At 35.1% G+C, this 20,814-nt stretch overlaps 1 protein-coding gene and 1 long non-coding RNA gene across 2 annotated transcripts; both read right to left on the bottom strand.

The window, feature by feature from the left end:
- Positions 1-8,143: 8,143 nt before the first annotated feature.
- LOC130048500 (uncharacterized) lies at positions 8,144-9,997 on the bottom strand. Its single transcript, XR_008797290.1, has 2 exons — positions 9,301-9,997; positions 8,144-8,832 (listed from the first exon to the last, which is right to left on the bottom strand). It is a non-coding gene; the product is annotated as an uncharacterized LOC130048500 (long non-coding RNA).
- Positions 9,998-19,114: 9,117 nt separating this feature from the next.
- LOC130048770 (uncharacterized) lies at positions 19,115-20,602 on the bottom strand. The gene is made up of 3 exons (XM_056145821.1): positions 20,494-20,602; positions 20,122-20,239; positions 19,115-19,349 (listed from the first exon to the last, which is right to left on the bottom strand). Exons 1-3 carry the CDS (start codon positions 20,600-20,602, stop codon positions 19,115-19,117), a joined length of 462 nt encoding a protein of 153 aa, XP_056001796.1.
- Positions 20,603-20,814: the final 212 nt, after the last annotated feature.

Below are 20,814 nucleotides of genomic sequence, written 5' to 3'. Positions count from 1 at the left end.
ATATATATATATATATATATATATATATATACATTATATATATACATTATATATGTAATTGCATGTGCCAAAAAAATGTATACATACATGAGTAATTCAACCACAGACATATCAATAAATTTGCATTTAATACATTGAATGTAGTCCTTTGATTAAATAATTAACACAGATGGATCCATATGATAATACATGTATTTGTAAAAGAAAAAAAAAAGAGTTCCATTTCTCATACAAATGATATCTGTACAAATATCAAAATCAACAAGAGGCCCAGAGGCCACATCGCTCATCTGAGTCACCTTGGCCCTGCTGTTTTGATTTTTAAATGCTATTTTATCAATCTTTATTCTCATGAATAATGTGACCCAAACCTACCTCTAAAGAACACAACATTACTAAAATGAAATCATATAACACAAAGATAGGACAAGCATGATATTGCTGTTCTGGATAAGACCAAGGTATGAAGTCATAGGTCTTGGTATGATATGAAAGACCTTGCCATAAGTAATCTATATACAATACATGAAAGCCCTATCTAAAATAGTCCTGGATATACTTAATAAGTTATACTTTCTTAAAAGTAGGTCAAACTCAAAGTTCAGGGTCACAAGGTCAAAGAACATAATATGATTAATTGTTTTAGCTGTTTTCCGCCACACTCAACAATTTTTCAGTTATCTGGTGGTGCCCAGTTTTTATTGGTGGAAGAGAGAACCCAGATACAATGTACTTGGGAAGAGACCACCGACCTTCCGAGAGTAAACTGGGAAACTTTCTCACTTACCGGTGCAAGCAGGATTCGAACCCACGCCAACCAGAGGTGAGAGGCCCCTCAACAAGATGAAAGGTTTTATCATATTAAGAAATTCTTAATATATAATATATATGAAAGATCTACCTTAAACACAATGTAGTTCAGGACACACTGAATAGGTCAGATTTGTTTTGCCATAAAAATTGTATATACAAGATATGAAAGCCCTAGCTTAAATAGTTCAAGAGATATCTTTAAAGATTTTTCCTTTAAATATATCAGCATATAAAACTTTGATTCCCTATTGTTACCACACCATACCTCCCAGGGAAATGATTTGAACAAACTTGAATATGCACTATGTCAGGAAGGTTTAATGTAAATTTGTGTGCTTCATACTAAATTTGAAAAGAATTATGTTATTCGAATCGTAGATTGATCGCTGTTCATTATCTTCACCTTTCAGTTATAGAATTTAGTTAAAAATATTCAATTGTTAACATCGACGGACTACAACGGACGCAGACCAATAGCAATATGTCATCTGAGTTTACTCAAGTGACCTAAAATTGTATATTTTTTCTAAAGCTTTTGAAAATTGATAATGCTATTAAAGCCTAGTCTGATCCCTTACACTCCATTTCAATAGTTAAGCATAAAAACAGACTGGAGGGGATGGGGACCAAACTTAAGAAAGCTGTGAGATTAGTTCAATATTTAAACCTACAGTTTTTGAATAATAAGTATTTAACCCAACTGGGATAATTTCATCCAAAATATTTCACTAAAAATATTTGTGGGGATATTAGTTCACACAGACATTATGTTTCAAAATGAGTATGAGTATGGAAATGAACTGGGGGTTCAAATTGACTGGCTACGTATACCTAACATGGCTACATCAACAAAGAAAATCACTTGAAGCTGCGAGGTTTTAGGTTATTTGTGGGTTTAAGGAATATTTGAAAGTATGCTTGGAAACAAGTATAGTGGGAAAATATGTTAGGAATTATTTAATATTAAATTCATGAGACAGCGATGCAGGAATGCAGTGATAGAGGGACTTAACCATGCACTTTTTTCTGTGCCGTAAATTGAAGATTTTTAATAAGGGGTTCATCTGAAGCTCTAGCGCTCTGACTTGCCCCAATATCTTCTCAAGGAGCTACGATTTTGGGTTTAGTTCTGCATCTAGTTTTTTAGGAGAAGATTTTAAAAGATTTTCCTTGTATATATTTCACGTATAAAACTTAGATCCCCTATTGTGACCCCACTCTACCCCTGTGAGCCATGACCTTTAGCAAACTTGAATCTGTACTATATATGAATGTAAAACTTTGATCCTCGATTGTGACCTCACCCTACCCCCGGAGACCATGATTTGCACAAAACAGGAACCTTTTATGTGAATTCAACTTTCCTGGTCCAGTGGTTCTTGAAAAGGTTTTTTAAATGACCCCACCCTATTTTTGCATTTCCATAATTATTTCCTTTTTGAAGGGTGCATGACCCTTTATATGAACACACTTGAATACCCTTTATCTATTGATGATGCATACCAAGTTTGATTGAAACTGGCCCAGTGGTTCACTCTGGAGAAGAAAATGAAAATGTGAAAAGTTTACAGAGAGACAGACGACAGGCAAAGGTGATCAGAAAAGCTCATTTGAGCCTTTGGCTCAGGTGAGCTAAAAAAGTATATAAACATGTTCAATGTTAAACCTGTTTGTTGTATTGCTTAACAACTCCATTGCCAGCATCTACCCTTACTGAGCTTACAGTGTCAGACCTTGATATCATCATCATCACTCATTTTGACTATCCAGGCCAAATTAATATTTTTGCAAGGGTGAGGCCTGGCTGTCCTGTCGAGGTTGAAGTTTGTACTTCCACACTTGGCGACCCAGTGGATTGATCCTATCCAATCCTCTAAACTCTAGGTCTCGTTTTAGGATCTCATCCCATGTCAGCTTTGGTCTACCTGTGAAGTTCTTTTCTGTTGATCATGATGCATAACATTCTGACAAATCTGCAAAAATATTTAGAGAAGTGATTAGTAAAAGGTCTTCGTAAAAGGTCTTCATAGAGATAGCAAGAAATGTACAATTAGATAAAAATCATAATTTCTATTTCTACAAAGTAAGTGTTTATCAAATGATCAGCTGTAAATATTAATTCACATATCAATTATCATTTTTAAAGATTCAAAATGATACAGATATCATAAACATTTTATGACAAATATATCATAACTTCAGATTGTTTTTATGAAAAACAAATGTATCCCCAGCTCCCCAAATTGGAAGTGCTCCAAATGAAACCTCCAACCCCTTAATGTACTGCATGGTATGGAAGATAAAGCATGAGCAGGAACATAGACATTATGAACTCCAATAATTAAGCCACATAGGAGAAGGGTTCACAAACTATTTTACACCCTCCACCCCTACAATCCACTATATTAAGGACAACATTTGGATCTTTCATCTGTCCCTGCAATATGCACATCGCAAATGGCATTGAAGTATTCTACAAAATTTTAAGTCTATCGGATAAGCCGTATATGAGAAGTATTTACAAGCTATTTTAACATCCTCCACACCTCTTAGATCTACTATTAACTTTTAGGAAAATAATTGGACCCTCCTGTGCCGACAATATGCACATTGTACAAAGTTTCAAGTCTATCCGATAAGCCATATAGGAGAAGTGTTTACAAGATTTTGTGGCAAACGGACAGAAAGTACAAAAACAATATGTCTCCCCTGAAAGAGGGGAGACATAATTACAGTACTGCAGCAATATTTTCACTGTATTTCAGTTGGAGGCTGTCAAAATACAAATTATCAATATACTCTTAAGGTGCAAATCAAAACTTGTATATATATACCTTTTCTCAATACATTTTAATGAGTTTTATTTCATCTCTAGTGGACTCTCTTTAGGACTGGTTCATTTTGCTGGGAATATGGGCATCTAGCTATCCTCGTGCCATGCTCTTTTTAATGAATATTGTATTTTCTAGGTTATGTCAAAGCCACTTGTTCTCTTTGATGCAAAATTATGTTTGACTGAAATTAAAGTGAAGGTTATTTAGCAAGAAATCTAGTAGACACATTCAAGCAATACCTGTTCCCTACAACTACTAACTATATATTTATTCAACATATGTTCAAATTCAATGGAACCACTGGACTTCATATACTATTTTGTCAAAATGCACAGTATTAATGAAGAGGGTGTTACAACTTACATGTACCAGATAAGACGTATCATCAATGTTCTACCTAATATATTAATATCTGCTCTAGAACCTGATTTTCATGCACCCATGTTATGATGGACTGTATTATGGTATTTATCAAGCTCTTTCATCTGTCTGTTAGCTTTTTTAAAAATTCAAAATCTTAATTTATCAATCCTTATACCCACTCAGGTGATCTAATCAGTAATTAAAAAAACTGATTAATCTTTTTGAACATCATATCTAGCAAAGATACTTACGTACATATGTAACTTTAAAATGATACTTATGCCTTGTTCAAACAGCGGTTTTAATGCATATTTTCAATTAAAATTTTCAAACTTTAATGCGCATCAAATATACTTCGTAGAATAGATATAGGCCCCCTGCATAATGACAAATTTGGGTCACATGCATCATACCCCTGGTTAGCTATAGATTTATATTTATGCTAATTTTGATTGAAAAACTAATTTTAAAAAACTTAATTGATTGCTAAAAATAGTGAACATTAAGTAATTAGAAAATTCCAGATGTAGATCTGTGCTCTGCAGAAACATACTGGGTCATATATGCATAAAGAAGAAAAAAACTATAAAACAATTCTCTTTGATCCACTGTAAATTGTAGGAAAATATTCGATCCCTGGGTCAGAAGAATGTGAACAACATTAATGATAATGAAGTATTGTACACAATGGCCTTCATTTTTGCAGTTACTGCCATTACACCGGAAGTAGGGGGCGTGCATACTGATGGGGTCCTAAGATGACAGATAAAATAGTGGTAACAAATAGGGTATTGTAAAGCTTATGGTATCAAAATCTTTATTATGGGTCGAGTTTTAACAGGTTGTATCATATCTATTATACTGTAATGGGGAATAATTTCACAGGTTGTAATTTTCGCTTGTTGTTCATTTTAGACACATTTGTGGGTTCATAAATTCGCAGATTCAAATCACTATAAGCCCCCTCCCCTTTTTCTAAACACATTGTGTATTAAAGAATAAAAATAAAAATATTCAGTTTCTTAAATTTGCAAATTTGTCTAGACCACGAATATAGCGAAAATTTTCACCACGATTTATTTCCCCCCTATACAGTAATAACAAAGCTTATTAGTTTATCCAATTGTACGAAGAACACTTTAGAATATATTCATTTCATTAAATTGAAGGGGTGGGGGGGGAGAAGGAGTAAAGACTAGACCTATATCCAGTAGGTCTATTTAGTGCTTAATTCTGTCCAAGTAATGGTACAATTAATACCAAAACTTTCATGAGTAATCTGTAAAAAAATAAATAATAGACCCTAGGGAACAAAAGCACCCTGAAACCATAAGATGATATAAATATAACTGTCGGGTATGTAACATTATTTTCAAAAGGGGTTTAGGGGGAGGCAAGGTGAAGTTGACTTTACAATTATTGTCTGACAATTCTTGAAAAGCAAAAACATACTAACAAAACCCAAAAGCTCCAAACCCGTGAAGGGGTGGGTGGGTGGGTGGGAGGTTGTAAAGGTTAGTCCTGAAATTCAGTTAATTAGTACCTTAAATTTTATAATTCCACTATAATTCTATCCTATACTATATATTAGAAAAAAGATTCAACAGAGAATTTGCATTAGAGATACAGATTCGATATACTTAACATATATGATCCGTTTAGTGTTTACAAGCTATATAACATCCTCTATCCCTCTTCTGAATCAATATATGCACATCTACAAATGGCAATGAAGCATAATTTGTACAAAGTTTCAAGTCTCTCCAATAAGCCATACAGGAGGAGAAGCGGTCACAAGATTTTGTGACAGACAGATGAACAGATTGACAATATAAACTTCAGTACAAGTTTCAATCAGAAAAGCTCAGCTAAGCTAAAAACAATTTATTTATAATTTGTTGGTGGTCATTTTAAGTTGAAAAAATATGTAAATGATAAGAAAACAATTTAAGAGGCCCATGGGACACATCGCTCACCTGAGTCACCTTGGCCCATATCTGAAGATTTTCCATATATATTTTGCATGTAAAACCTTAGTCCCTATTATGGCCCCAACTACCCCTGGAGGCCACAATTTTTGCAAACTTGAATCTACACTACATCAAAAAGCTTTCATGTAAATGTCAACTTCTTTGGTCCAATTGTTCTTGAGAAGAAGATTTTCCCTATAATTGTATGTAAAACTTTGACCCCCCTCCCAATTGTGGCCCCATCCTACCCCCCGGGGGCCATGATTTGAACAAACTTGAATCTGCACTATGTCAGAAAGTTTTCTTGTAAATATCAGCTTTTCTGATTCAGTGGTTATTAAGAAGAAGATTTTAACTATATATTTGTATGTAAAACTTTGATTCCCCTTGTGGCCCCATCCTACCCCAGGGGGCTATGATTTGAACAAACTTGAATCTGCACTATGTCAGAAAGTTTTCATGTAAAAATCAGTTTTTCTGGCTCAGTGGTTCTTTAGAAGAAGATGTTTAAAGATTTTTCATATATATTTGTATGTAAAACTTTGATCCCCTATTGTGGCCCCATCCAACCCCCGGGGCCCATGATTTGAACAAACTTGAATCTGCATTATGTCAGGAAGCTTTCATGTAAATCTCAGGCCATCGTTAAAAATATTTCTGTTTGATGTACTCTGACTCACATTTTTCAAGGTGGGTCGGTAGGTAGGTTTTTTTTTAACGTCATGAAAATTTGTAATATTTTCTTTTAGAATAAGGAGAATTTTCTATTTTTCAAGGGAACCCCCCCCCAAAGTTTTAAATTGCTGGAAAAAATGGTCGGGTAGTAGCAAATTTGATGGGTCGGTCGGAGTACATCAATCAAATCAATTTTTATTTTTGGCCTCAGCTTTTCTGGCTTAGTGGTTCTTGAAAAGAAGATTTTTAAAGTTTTTCCCTATATATTTGTATGTAAAACTTTGATCCCCCCTTGTGGCCCCATCCTACCCCCGGGGGCCATGATTTGAACAAACTTGAATCTGCAATATGTCAGGAAGCTTTCGGGTAAATTTCAGCTCTTCTGACCCAGTGGTTCTTGAGAAGAAGATTTTTAAATGACCCCACCCTATTTTTGTGATTATCTCCCCTTTGAAAGGGACATGGCCCTTCATTTGAATAAACTTAAAAGCCCTTCACCCAAGGATGCTTTTGGCCAAGTTTGGTTGAAATTGGCCCAGTGGTTCTGGAGAAGAAGTCGAAAACGTGAAAAGTTTACAGACGGACAGACAGACAGACGACATACAAAATGTGATCAGAAAAGCTCACTTGAACCTTTGGTTCAGGTGAGCTAAAAATCAATTAAGATATGCAAATTCATTTTTGGGTTGAATGTATTAATTGTTACACAAATTTACTACATGTATATGTATCTATAGTTTACAAATCATTATATTTTGCTAAATGATATAACTATTCTACATATATCATCTAAGATTTTAATTATACAAAATAATATCATATAAAATCCGTAAATAAATTATGGATCAACAAAATTGTTAAATACTAAGATCTGCTTTCATATTTACCCCTCTGAAAATAAATCCCACTTTTTTGCTTAATTGAAGGATATCCCTGGAAGTCCTGGGACTTCCTTGTGAAGTCCCACTTCTCCCATGTCCTAATGCAGTGGGATAATACAGGACTTCATGTTTCTGCATTTGTCCTGGAATATCCCACTTACATCAAGAGTGACTTTGCAAGAATTTCTAGGACATATTTATTACCTAAATGTCTTACAAAGTCCCACTCTCATAGCAGCAGGTTTTTCTAGGACATTCTTGTGTTTTTCAGGACTTTATTATTAAATGAAGACGAAAACATCGTCCCAGAAATTCCCTAAAAATCTCATACTTGATACATTCAAGATAATGCAAGACTTTACATTGCTTTCCAGGACTTCGTATTAAAAGTATGCAAAGAGAGAAGTCTTGCAATTACCCTCAAAATCTTACAACCAGTGAAGTCAGATTATAAAGGACTTTAATGAGGGTTACAGGACTTTTAGATATTAATTGTTACAAAATTAAGTTCTTGTCATATCAAAGAAAAGATTTTACATTTTCTGGATTACCTTGACATGTCATTGCTACATAGTTCAGGCTAAAAAAAAACTATAAGAACAGTGAATGATTCGTGGATAAGAACATTTATGTATACAACAACAATCATGTCATAATAAGTTGTAATAGAAAAGACTATATTTCATCAAAAGTAGACTTGAAAAATGTTGGCTATGAGAACACTTCTTATAAATTTATAATGACAACAATCTGAACTTGAATAAAAATCACTTTACTGTCAAATGCGCTATTGAAATCCTCAATGTCACTTGAAAGACTACCATAATTTGAGTTTTGAGATGCTTCATCACAGGAGTTCAATCGGGTTTGTCATGTGTTTTTTTTAGGTTAGAATATTGTCCAGTGTATTATTAAGATCATTTTGATAACATATTTCCAGTTCCTGGGCTACCTTCTTCAAAATAAAGAAGATCCCTTTTTGTGAAAGAATGTTCAAAAATTCATCAGATTCTGTGGTAGGCTTTTCCATTTCCAGAGATGACACAGCGGCATTAATGTTCGAAACTGAACTTTAAAAAATGTCTGTATCAAAAGGATTGCAATTCAGGCTCAAGTGATGATAAGTTAAAAGGATTTTCCAATGTCACGGTCGTATCACTTGAAGTACCAATGGCATATCAACTTTTGGATGTCACCACTGAAGATTGCAGTTGATGTTTTAATATTTAGTACATTTAGGAATTCGCATGTTTACATCTTTCTTGCACAGCATGTACCTTTTGGGTTCTCAATCTCCTGCAATAATAATTAATTACAAATTATTAATGAAGAAACTTAATTTTCAAGACACTGATTAAAAATTTTATATTTAGAAAAGTTTCTTTGACACATCAATGTTTTGAGGTGCAAATAGCAATAAATTATCACTGATGGATACAATCAGCTTGCCATGCTAAATTTTGTAACCGTATTGTCCGTAGTTATTTTACGAAGCAGTAATAATTACAGAACAAGGTCAACTGATCGAAACAGAATCATAATGATGGATATCCATGATACAATGTTCTGGTGATTATACCCTTTCCATCTAGATCGAACCAGTCAATGGTTTACGTTAAAAAAAGAGTAGTTTGTTTTGATATGTTAAGCTGTAAATAGAATGATTGTATCGAGGAATTTCGAGTGGTCCAGCGATCAAGCGTGTATTTTTCCAATGCATGTAATCATTTACAAACGTAAACAAAATAAGCATATGGTACTTACAGAGTGTCATCCGTTACCCCGTAGTCCTTTTTCATTCCGATGTTATTGATTTCCATTCAATAAATCTTTAAATCATAAATGACTTCTTTGAAAGTTGTAACTTCCGGTGATGTCGTTTCGGTCAACTTGTACAATGTACGAAGCTTGTCGTGTTTTTTTCTTCTCCCCGTTCTAATTCGATATAAGATATATCATGTATAAAATATATCATATGTATATATATGAAGTCTTATACACTGGGTTTCCACTGGTCGATTGTATAACGTTTTACTGATCGTCTTTTGGTTACGTGTTGACCTGGGGACGAGTCAGTCAGTGTACGACCTGACGTTCACGCAAGTGATCAAAGCGCTTTTTTTCAATGTTCCTTTCTGGGCGCGAAGTCAGGGAAATATTCGCAAGGATGGAGAACATTCAACAGAATCAGTATGCAATCAAGCATGGAATGGATTCCAGATAGGAATATAGGATTCACCTTACACTCAGAAACTGGGGGATAGGCCTAGTTGTTCAAAATACACGGCGTTGCTGGTTAGTATTTTTACTTTTGGTGTGTAATAATTCGTCTTTTTTGGTAGTCTAGTGGAATTGTCACACCTTAACAAATTATCATCCTGTTTCCAATATTTTTATCTAGTACATGTTCTCTTTCATTGTAGCATGGACTTGAAGAGATAGTTATGAATTTAGAATATCATCAAGTGATTTTTAATAAAGCACTGTTTTCAGTGGATGAACCGACATCATGCAGTGTGACAGGAAAACGCCCGTGAGACCAAAGATGGCTTAGATAAAAGGGAAGACGATGCAGAAGGTGCATATATACAAGTTCAAGACATAGATATTTTAAATTTTGCATGATGTTCATTTACAAAACCTGTCATGCAACCTCTCAAATAATTCATTATGCTATCTTTTAAGCCTCTGTACCAGAGAAAAATCCAGAGATGGCCCTCAAAGAAGTTAGAAATAAGATGAGAGACCGTCTCAAGTTGTTTAGGTCTGGAGCCACCTTCCCCCACCCACGAGTCGAAGAAATAGATCTTTGAACCAGGTTACCCGTGACATCAAGATAAACAAAATTCAACTTCAGGGACAATTTGATAATACCTGTTTAAAAATTATTTTTTTTAGCTCACCTGGTTCAAGTGAGCTTTTCTGATCAAAATTTGTTCGTTGTCTGTCGTCGGCGAAAACTTTTCACATTTTCATCTTCTCCAGAACCACTGGGTCAATTTCAACCAAACTAAGTGACACAAAGCACCCTTGGGTGAAAGGCTTTCAAGTTTGTTCAAATGATGGGCCATGCCCCTTCAAAGGGGAGATAATCGCAAAAATACGGTGGGGTCATTCAAAAATCTTCTCAAGAACCACTGGGACAGAGAAGCTGAAATTTACATGAAAGCCTCCTGACATAGTACAGATTCAAGTTTGTTAAAACCAATGACCTGGGGGGTGGATTGGGTCTCAATAGGGGATCAAAGTTTTACTTACAAATATACAGAGAAAATCTTTATGAAAATTATCTTCTCAAGAAACACTTGGCCAGAAAAGCTGAGATTTACATGAAAACTTCCCGACATAGTGTAGACTCAAGTTTGTAAAATTCACAGGGTTGTCACTAACGCAAGAATAGGATCACAGAAATTTCATTGGGGTTTGTCTGATATGGTGAGTCCCGCAGATGTGTCTCGGACTCTGAGTAAAAATCATAATTTTACTTAGAAACCCTGATTTGTGTATTAATTAAAACTCATAGGAAAAAATCTAGGTAAAACGTTACGCTCTAATGTGAACCGAGATGATACCACCGAGTTCACAGTGTCCCAATCCGACTTGTTTGTTTAGTGCAGTCAATTAGGTGCAAATTAGAATATAATATTGAAATTTAGATACAAAGTAAAAAACATTTTGCCATTTTATATATGTTTCTTTTTTTTCTTTTTTTACAAATCAGGATCTATATTTAATTATAAATGTTTGTCTTCCGGTAGCCATTTTTATTGGAATTGAAAGTAGCGTAGTTTGTAAACGTTGGTAGATTTTACATCATTTTACAAACAAAATTAGTACGCATCTATTTTATCACAATAATTATTTAGTTAAAATTTTGTTTAATACTGAATAGGGTTGTAACGCTGATAGAGGATTCGGGGAAGTAATTCTGTTTGCAATGGGCAATTAGTTGTATGAGACGGAGTCGTGAATGATTACTTTTAATTTCATGTGTACAAAGTGATCACTGCACTGTTATGCATGGGCTTGGCGAAAATTAACTGATTTTTGCCATTTGTTGAAGATGAAAGTGAACAGAGGTACGACATTAGCTTGTGTTCACTCGGTATCAATAAAGGTGTAGGAAAAATCTAAATGACTCTTTAATTCAACTTTCATGGGACTCGTCAAATTTTCATGGGACTCAAGCTGCTTACAAACCATGATACCGGGACTCGTCTTCAATATTTTCTAGTGACAACCCTGAATCGTGGCCCCCAAGGGTAGATTTTGGCCACATTATAGGGATGAAAGTTTTACATACAAGTATATGGGAAATCTTTAAATATGGACCAAGATGACTAAGGTGAGCGATGTGGCCCATGGACCTCTTGTTTAATTATTTGTTTACGTAAGAAATAGTGCTTTTTAGCTCACCCCAGCCATAATTTAAATGAACTTTTCAAAGTACTTGCTTTGGAAGTTCATATAAGTATTGCTGAAATTTATGTATATGTATGTTAAATAAATTTTATTATCAGATTATCATTTTGATTCATAATTTCATTCTTAATTGCCACTTTTACAGAAAAGATATCACATATCCTGGATCTCGAGTTTTATTCCACAGTAGGGTAAGACCAAAACAGGTTAGTAGGATAAATTGGGACTTTCCAGGAGTCCTGCATCAACTCAAAAAGCAGGATTTTTAGGGAGATCCAATAAAATCCTGCAAAATCCCAGTCCTGCCTACGGGGACTTTCCAAGACATGTCCAGAATAATCCCACTTTCTCCCCTTTCAGATTCCAGGATTAAGTGAGACTTTGCAGGACTATAAAAGGCAAATTTAAGTGTTCAAATTATCCTTAAAAGTCCTGAAATGTCCCACTGCCAATACCGTCCCTCTAATTCCTTGTCAATCTCAGTTTCAAAAAAGCAGGACTTTTCAGGACAATCCTGATAAATCCTGGGATTTTGTCTTGGGACTTCCTGGGATATCCTGCTGTAATTTCAATGGGGAAATTATCCTTAGAAGTCCTGAAATGTCCCACTGCCAATACCGTCCCTCTAATTCCTTGTCAATCTCAGTTTCAAAAAAGCAGGACTTTTCAGGACAATCCTGATAAATCCTGGGATTTTGTCTCGGGACTTCCTGGGATATCCTGCTGTATTTTCAGAGGGGTACTGTATTTCATATTTACAGATGATCATCCACGCCCACCCCTCTCAAAATTATCCACCCCATTGTTTTTTATTCTACCTTTTTAAAAAAAAAAAGAAGTTGAGAACAAATATTGGCTTGTATATCAAACATTTAGAGCATTTCAATGACTGACCCTAACATTTTGTCATGTTGTGGTTATATTTGACATGTTTCTATTATGAGGGTACCCAAAGATGTGGTAGTTGTGAAGGACTGTTGCAGTGTGATATGCATTTGGTCAAGTGACTGCACATGTATGCCTTGTTAAAATTGATTAATGGAGATGCTATTGAATGTGAAAGTATGCGATACCATGCCATTTCCCAATTATGTGTTTGGAACTTTTATTATTGAGTGTGCGTGTCTTAGACTAGAAGAAGATGATGGCAAACTGAATTGAATAATGTTAAGCAAAAGAACTACAGTACAGTGACTGTTGCTTTGTGGTACAATGATGGTAATTATGACTCATTAATTAGCGGATACGGCAATGGCATATCCTGATCCTGCATAAACTGCATATTCAAACAAGAGGTCCATGGGCCGCATCACTCACCTGATTCACCTTGGCCCATATTTAAAGATTTGTTCTACATATTCGCTTCTAAAACTTTGATCCCTATTTAAGTATTGTGGCCCAACCTACTCACGGGGGCCATGATTTCTCCTACCTAAAATCTAACTCCAAAAAACCCCACACAAACATAGCTTGTAAAGGGGATAGGAGGACGTGCCTGGTGTTTAATAATTCAATGTGTACAGGCATTAGAAAAATGTGTACATGCAAAAACATACTTTAAATTGTATGCAAAATGATACCCATGTCTAATCCTATTATAACATTGGAAGGAAAATTTGATCTGGCCACCATTGCTACACGAAATTTTAAGTTACGAAAAATAAAAAATTTACATATGAACACCTAGGCTGTGTCAAGCTGAGTGAGCAAGTTTGTGCAGAACGAAGAAAAATTACACCAAACACAGCGACACCTTTTCGAAATTTTATTTTTACAAACTTGAATCTGCACTACAGAGCTGTATGTCAGGAAGCTTTCATGTAAATTATGTAAACTGCTCTGGCCTAATGGTTCTTGAGAAGAAGATTTTTATGGCCGTATTCTACCCCAGGGGGTCATGATTTTAACAAACTTGAATCTGCACTATGTCAGGAAGTTTTTATGTAAATTTGTACTTTCCTAGCCCAGTGTTTCTTGAGAAGATGATTTTTAAAGATTTTCTCTTTATATTTGTATGTAAAATATTTGATCCTTTATTGTGGCCCCATCCTACCTATGGGGGTCATGATTTGAACAAACTTCAATCTACACTATGTCAGGAAGCTTTCATGTAAATTTCAGCTCTTCTGGCCCAGTGGTTCTTTAGGAGAAAATGTTTAAATGACCTCACCCTATTTTTGCAATTTTGTAATTATATCTTCCCTTTGAAAGGGGGTGTGGCCCTTTATTTGCACAAACTTGAAAGCCTTTCACCAAAGGATGCTTTTTGTCAAGTTTGGTTGAAATTGGCCCAGTGGTTCTTGAGAAGAAGTCAGAAATGTGAAAGTTTACAGACAGACGGACAACAGGGGATTGGTAAAGCTCATTTAAACTTTCAGCTCAGGTGAGCTAAAAATTACTATTATTTAAAAAAGCGCAAAAGAATGTTCAACTTCAGTGTTACATGAAAATGTACTTCAAAAGCACTTAAAAACAATTATAATATTGCTGTATGGAAATTTTCTGTCCAAAGAAAACAATGTAAAAAAAAATATGAAGTAATCTACACTCTACAGCAACATGCGAGTATAATGAACGGGAAATATATATTCTGAAAAATAAAAAATACACCACCTGCCCCATTTTTTTCGAAGGAAGGATGAAAATCTAAAAAAAAAATAATTTTATGACTATGTGGTCTAAAATATTTTGTATACTTACTAATTTCAAAACTCGAAAAGGAAATGTTATCCATGTGAAGCACTCTGTTCATCCTCTGGGGAAGACAATCTTTGATTTGCAGTTTGTGTCATGACTACACCATGATATCTTCTAATCTCGTCATACTATCAGAAAGTAATTTTGGCAGTTGGCAAGTGCATCAATGGTGTAACTTCTTCATGATCAGATCTTCTATACTGTGTCATATTCAGCATAAAGTAACAAGGTCTATCATCTAGTTCTGAGATACTGAGGAAGGGCTGTTTTTCTCAACACAGCCTTTCTTCTGGTATTCTTAGGGATACTTTATTCATCTTTTAATTACATTTCCTTCTTGGAGATTAAAAGTTGAAGACCACTGAAAGAAAAAGAAGTGATTCAATGAGTTCCATGTACAACTGTAGTTTATCGAATGTGCTGACCAGAATATTATCTAACTGTAGCCCCCCTCCCCGATCAAGCATGCAATGTCATACATGTATCTGAAATCAATACTTATAAAAATTAATTAAAATTAAAATGTTCAAATCTACAATCTTGTTACACATCTCCTATATTTTTTACTGATCATAACTTTGAATTTTTAATAAGTGTGTCCTTTTGTCCACAAACTTTAACAACCCCTCATAAACAATTTACAAATATGATATCAGAAATAATAATCTAAAAACATTATCCTGTTGTTCATAGATTCCATCAACACATATGCCTCGTTCACACGGATGAGCATTAAATTTTACTTCGCATCAAATTTGATGAGAAGTAAAATTATGCGCATTAAATTAATTCGAATTAAATAGCGTTCACACGGTGGTAATATTTAATGCGAAGTAAATTAATGCGCATTAAATTCGTACATGCATATTATCTATTAAAGGGTGCGCGAAATAAATTAAAGAATAGTCTATGTTATTGAAATTTATTTTTATAGATATTTTAATGAATATTGTGTAGATACAGAATTCTTTGTTCAAAACGCTATATACATGTAGTATACTACATGTTTACAATTTACTTGCTGATCTACACATAAGGAGTTTTGTCGTGTTTATTTATATGTTCCCAAGAAATTACTTGTTATTTCCTCTGACGACCAGCATTCAATCTAGACAATCTATTGTTTCTTCATGGGCCCGGAATGTCTTTTTCACCATTCCGCTGACTACTGTTGTGACGCAATTTTTAATTACTAATACGTATTATAAGTCTACTATGACGTCATATGGTATAAAAAATTAACAATGAGCGGCATATTTGTTTTAAAAAATGTAAAAAAGAAAATTATATTATCACTATTTTAAAACATTTTTGTCGTATTTAAAAACAATTCCTTCCACATGCATTACTCAGCATGCCTATGCAGAGCACAGATTTACGTCTGACATTATTTTTAAATGACATGCTGTTTGTACATGTTTTTAGTGATTATTATCATTTTGCTTAGTTTTTCGTACAAAACTGACATTAATATATATAGTTGACCATGGGTATGATGCATGTGACCCAAATTGGCCATTATGCATGCGTGTACATTTAATGCGAATTAGCTTCGCTTAGCTTCACACGGAGCTAATGCGAAGTAAATTTAATTCGCATTAAATCGCGACGTCAATTTTAATTCGAAGTAAACTAATGCGCATTAAAATCTCCGTGTGAACGCGGTTCAGATTTAAATCGCATTAACTTACGTTTAATGCGAATTAAATTCTTCGTGTGAACGAGGCATAAGAGTATAACAAATAACAAAAGCTCTCCTGACATTGTCCCATTCTGAAAGAAATGATGTGCTTATATCCCCAAAGGCAGGGGGTTACCCAGAATTGTGTCTAGAGAGAGGAATAATATTTATGGAATTAACCAAAAAATTAGTTATAAATTTTTAAAATTTTTAGCTATGAATTCATGTTAAAAAATTGGTCATGGTAGCTCAGTGGTAACAGAGCATTTGCTTCATGATGAAGAAATCATGGTTTCGAGCCATGCTAATGTACTTTATTTAGGGTGTAAATGTAGGTAGTGAGGTGAATGCTCCATCGTCATATTTAGCATTCAAAAGAGAAAGTTGCTGGTCTTTCAGATGAGACCTTTAAACACCACATGCATGCGTCTGAATGTGTCGCACTTCATATTACTGAAATATTCTCTACATGTATTATACTAAAATCAAACAAACACATATAATCATATACATGTTAAAAATCTTAATTTTAGAAATTTCTTCTTCTGACAAAATGATGCGCAAGCATATAAATGGAAGTTATGCCACTATATGTCATGACACTGTACAGCTTGATCAGTTTATACATCACATAAACAATCACAGATGTAAACAATCGAGGAAAAACTCAGTACACAACATCATCCCTTAATTTTGTATTGTAGCTGAAGATCATTCTTCCAAGATCGAAATGCAGCTTGGAAATGATTAGCGAGGGTTGAATTATTCTTAAAAAGTAGATTGAAAGCAAAAGGTAACTGCCAAAGTTACCAGGAGACAATAATCCATACATCGTTCGAATTTCCTCCACTGCCACCTAAAGTGCACGTGTAAACCACGCGTGTGACACCACAGCCCGACAGGCTACATTGTAAACAAGTAAAATGCATTCAGAGTAATAGTTTTACATATCATATTCTGTTTAGTTTATAGTCTTAGTAGTTACATACCTATGCGGTACGCCACAGGGGCTCGTCACGAACTGACCCTCTCTATTCTATATTTACAATATACGAACCACAGGAACCAATAAGAACGCGTTTTCTATTTTGGGTGATTGAGGAAAAGTTCCTGTGGTTCGTAAACGACAGAAAACGCATTGCTTCTTGATATATATTGCCGGTGCAAACATATATTAGATATTTTTACAAACTACGATCTTTCCTCGATCGATCGAGACTGGGTTCGTAATATTTAACATCCTTGAAATATAAAAAGGAGACGAATGAAAATTTTAGTTAGCGAATTTTGGGATTCCGGATTCCTCCCTTGTGTAAATATAGAATAGACGATGTCAAATTTTATTAAGACAAAAATTTCGTGACGAGCCCCTGTAAACACTTCAGGATTTTGATGGTAGATGACCTATTTAATGATTTTATGCTGATTTTTATAAAAATTCAACTGAACACCACCATTTCCGTGTTCCTTTGACCAACCCTGTGTTGATTTACACGTGTGCCTTCTTATTCACTGGTTCAATTGACAGGGCTTACAAACACACACACACACACACACACACACACACACACACACACACACACACACACACACACATATATATATATATATATATATATATATATATATATATATATATTGTATCTTGTTTAACGTCTCCCTCGAGAATTTTTCACTCATATTGAGACGTGACCAAGTCCGGTGAAGGGCTTCAAATTTAGGCCTATGCTCGGCTTTTACGGTCATTGCGCAGTGAGGGTTCTTTAGCGTGCCACAGGTACTGTGACACGATTTCTAGTCAACTCGTACCCTGACCGACTCGTACCCAGGTCAACTCGTACCTCATAGGTCAACTCGTACCCAAAAGGCAAAAGTCATCTCGTACCCAAGAATCTGCCCATAATGCAATATATGTATGCGCATATAAGTGACATATCGCTTAGGTACGAGTTGTCATCAATTGAAGAGGAGGAGTCAACTCGTAACCAGATTCTTAGGACTTTTACCTTTTGGGTACGAGTTGACCTATTGGGTACGAGTTGACTTGGGTACGAGTCGGTCAGGGTACGAGTTGACTTGACTCCCTGTGACACGGGTCATCTCCGAGGACCCGTGGCATTCATACCTGATGCCGAGCGTCTGGCGATGGAACTGGCACTAATTATTTCTTAACGACGTATGCCTGTCGCAGCCGGGATTCGAACCCCGGCCTTCCGCATGCGGGGCGAACGCTCTAATAACTCGACCATCACGACAACAAGAAATATTTTCTTCTGATGTAGAAGCTCTTACATAACCTCTGCCTCTAGTTTAACATAATTTGTGCCCATAGAATCTACTGGAATACATGATCGCATATGACTAAATCCAGCATTGCTTATTCTCAGCTTCAAAATATGTGTGCTTAAAATAAGTGTAGTGTTTAAGAAAATAATGTTTTTGATGACAATTCAATATGTAAATATGTTCGTGTTCCATTTCTATTTAAGTAACACTGTCTATTCTGTGAAAAATCCATGTTCTCAATTAATCGTGAGGAATAGTCCTTAAACGTAACTGCATACCCCTCCTCTTTCAGAGGTTTGGAATAAGAATGTCATTATATTAAACGAAATTCAAATTGGACCTAAGGAATATTTAGAAAGATTGAGGTCGAGCTGATTATCTCTCTTCCGTACTGTGTTCTTAGCATAAATGACCCTTTAAAAAAACATATTAAAGTCTGACTTCATACATAATTCTATTATAGGATTATTACAGTCATTACACATTGCTTTCTTACAATGACCAATAGTAACAATAGTAGATGCTGTGGTTCGGTTGTCCGTTAACTGGTCCGTGTAGATGACTTCCATGTACATTATTGCTATTGTTGTCGTCCTCATCATCTGTATAAACGATTTCTTCTCTCACGTGCATTCCCTTGACCTGTTGGCAGAAGCTGGTGTATCTCAACAGATAAAATGGCGTAAATGTTGGAAGGGGAATTGCTGTTGAATAGGAACCGTCACTTCTAAAATACAGATTAGGTTGCTCACGATTAAAATGTTTAATACTCTGCTGCTCTGTGAACGTCTGCTTTTTATAAAGGCTTATATAATGCAATACTATAGAAATGTACAAATAGATTGATTGATTGATTGATTGAATATTGAATATGAGAGGGACTCTCGAGAATATTTCAGTCATATGGAGAGGTCACCACTGACAGTGAAGGACTGTAAAATTTAGTACTATGTCCGACGCTTATGACCTTTGAGCAGGGTTGGATCTTTATCGTGCCACACCTGCTGTGACACAGGGCCTCAGTTTTTGCGATGTCATTCGAAGGACCGTCCCATCTAGTCGCCATTCGCAATAAGCAAGGGTACTGAGGATCTTTTCAAATCAAAGCCTCCATGGGATGATTAACCTGAACAAAGTATCGATGATCCTATGTATTGGAGGTATATATTATGGCAATTCAAGATTCTGACCGTCGAAATACTCTACTGTAAATGTCCTATTTCAAGCGAGTAATTAATATTGCGAAATGACTCGTATACGTCAAATCGCGTCAACATGAAATCGCCTGTATTGTGTTAATCAAGAGTTTAACAGCAGAAAAATCAAAGCGAATAATGTATTTCGCTGGTGATGATAAATCCCTCGCGTATATATGTATTTAGAAATCTACAGTATTTATGTGAACTTTAACACAATTTGCCTCACATGATTGATTGATAAATAAAATTATGCACTTTGATAAGATCCTTTTTTTCATTTTGCCTAGCTTTAGGATGTACCTGCAGCAGTAGTCAATTCTTGTATTCGTGCCAAATCTTCCACTCGGTAATTCTCCCCCTGCACTGTTTCTATTTGCCGAATCCTCGTCATCCCAAAAAACATATCCATTCTTGAAAGCTTGAATTAAAGACCAGATGCTGTGTACATTTATCACTCATATTCATATCACTATTACATTATGTATCAAGAAGTACTATTTAAATATGATTTTAAAAATCCAGTTTTATGCATTTGATAAGATATGAGCGGGAAACATTTACCCGTATCAATGAAAAGAAATAAGAATTCCTCAGTGTACAGACAATATTGGATCTTTATCTACGAGGTGCAATGTGTTTTTCAATAGTAAGGAATATGACATGTTTAATTACCTCCATCAGGGCATGTTCTCCCACGCTTCAGAATACAATAGTTCCCACTTGGCCAATTACCTTCCTCAATAACAGTAATAGGATCTTTGGTGCAGTAAAATGAATTCATATCCCTTGGACTCGTACCATTGATGCCTGGATAAATGAATTGTTATGCTCCAATATATTAATGTCTATTCGATATACTTAGATATTTCATTGAGAATAGATATTAAAGGCGAACTAGCCACTTAACTTTATGATAAACGGGATGATTTCAGCTTCTCCATCGTCAACTTCCCATATTTATGTAGCAATATTCAATTATGAATTGCATATGAT

Source organism: Ostrea edulis, chromosome 7 (assembly GCF_947568905.1).
Source record: "Ostrea edulis chromosome 7, xbOstEdul1.1, whole genome shotgun sequence".
NCBI lineage: Eukaryota > Metazoa > Mollusca > Bivalvia > Ostreida > Ostreidae > Ostrea > Ostrea edulis.
This window is presented reverse-complemented; position numbering and strand designations above follow the sequence as displayed.

What these genes read in the sequence shown, in the direction of transcription:
- LOC130048770 (XM_056145821.1), bottom strand. Translation starts at nt 20,602, where the DNA reads ATGAATTCATTTTACTGCACCAAAGATCCTATTACTGTTATTGAGGAA. An exon ending in GAGAACATGCCCTGATGGAG is followed by an intron (nt 20,240 to 20,493) that starts GTAATTAAACAT and finishes CTTTAATTCAAG; the next exon opens with CTTTCAAGAATGGATATGTT. An exon ending in AGAATTGACTACTGCTGCAG is followed by an intron (nt 19,350 to 20,121) that starts GTACATCCTAAA and finishes TCTGTATTTTAG; the next exon opens with AAGTGACGGTTCCTATTCAA.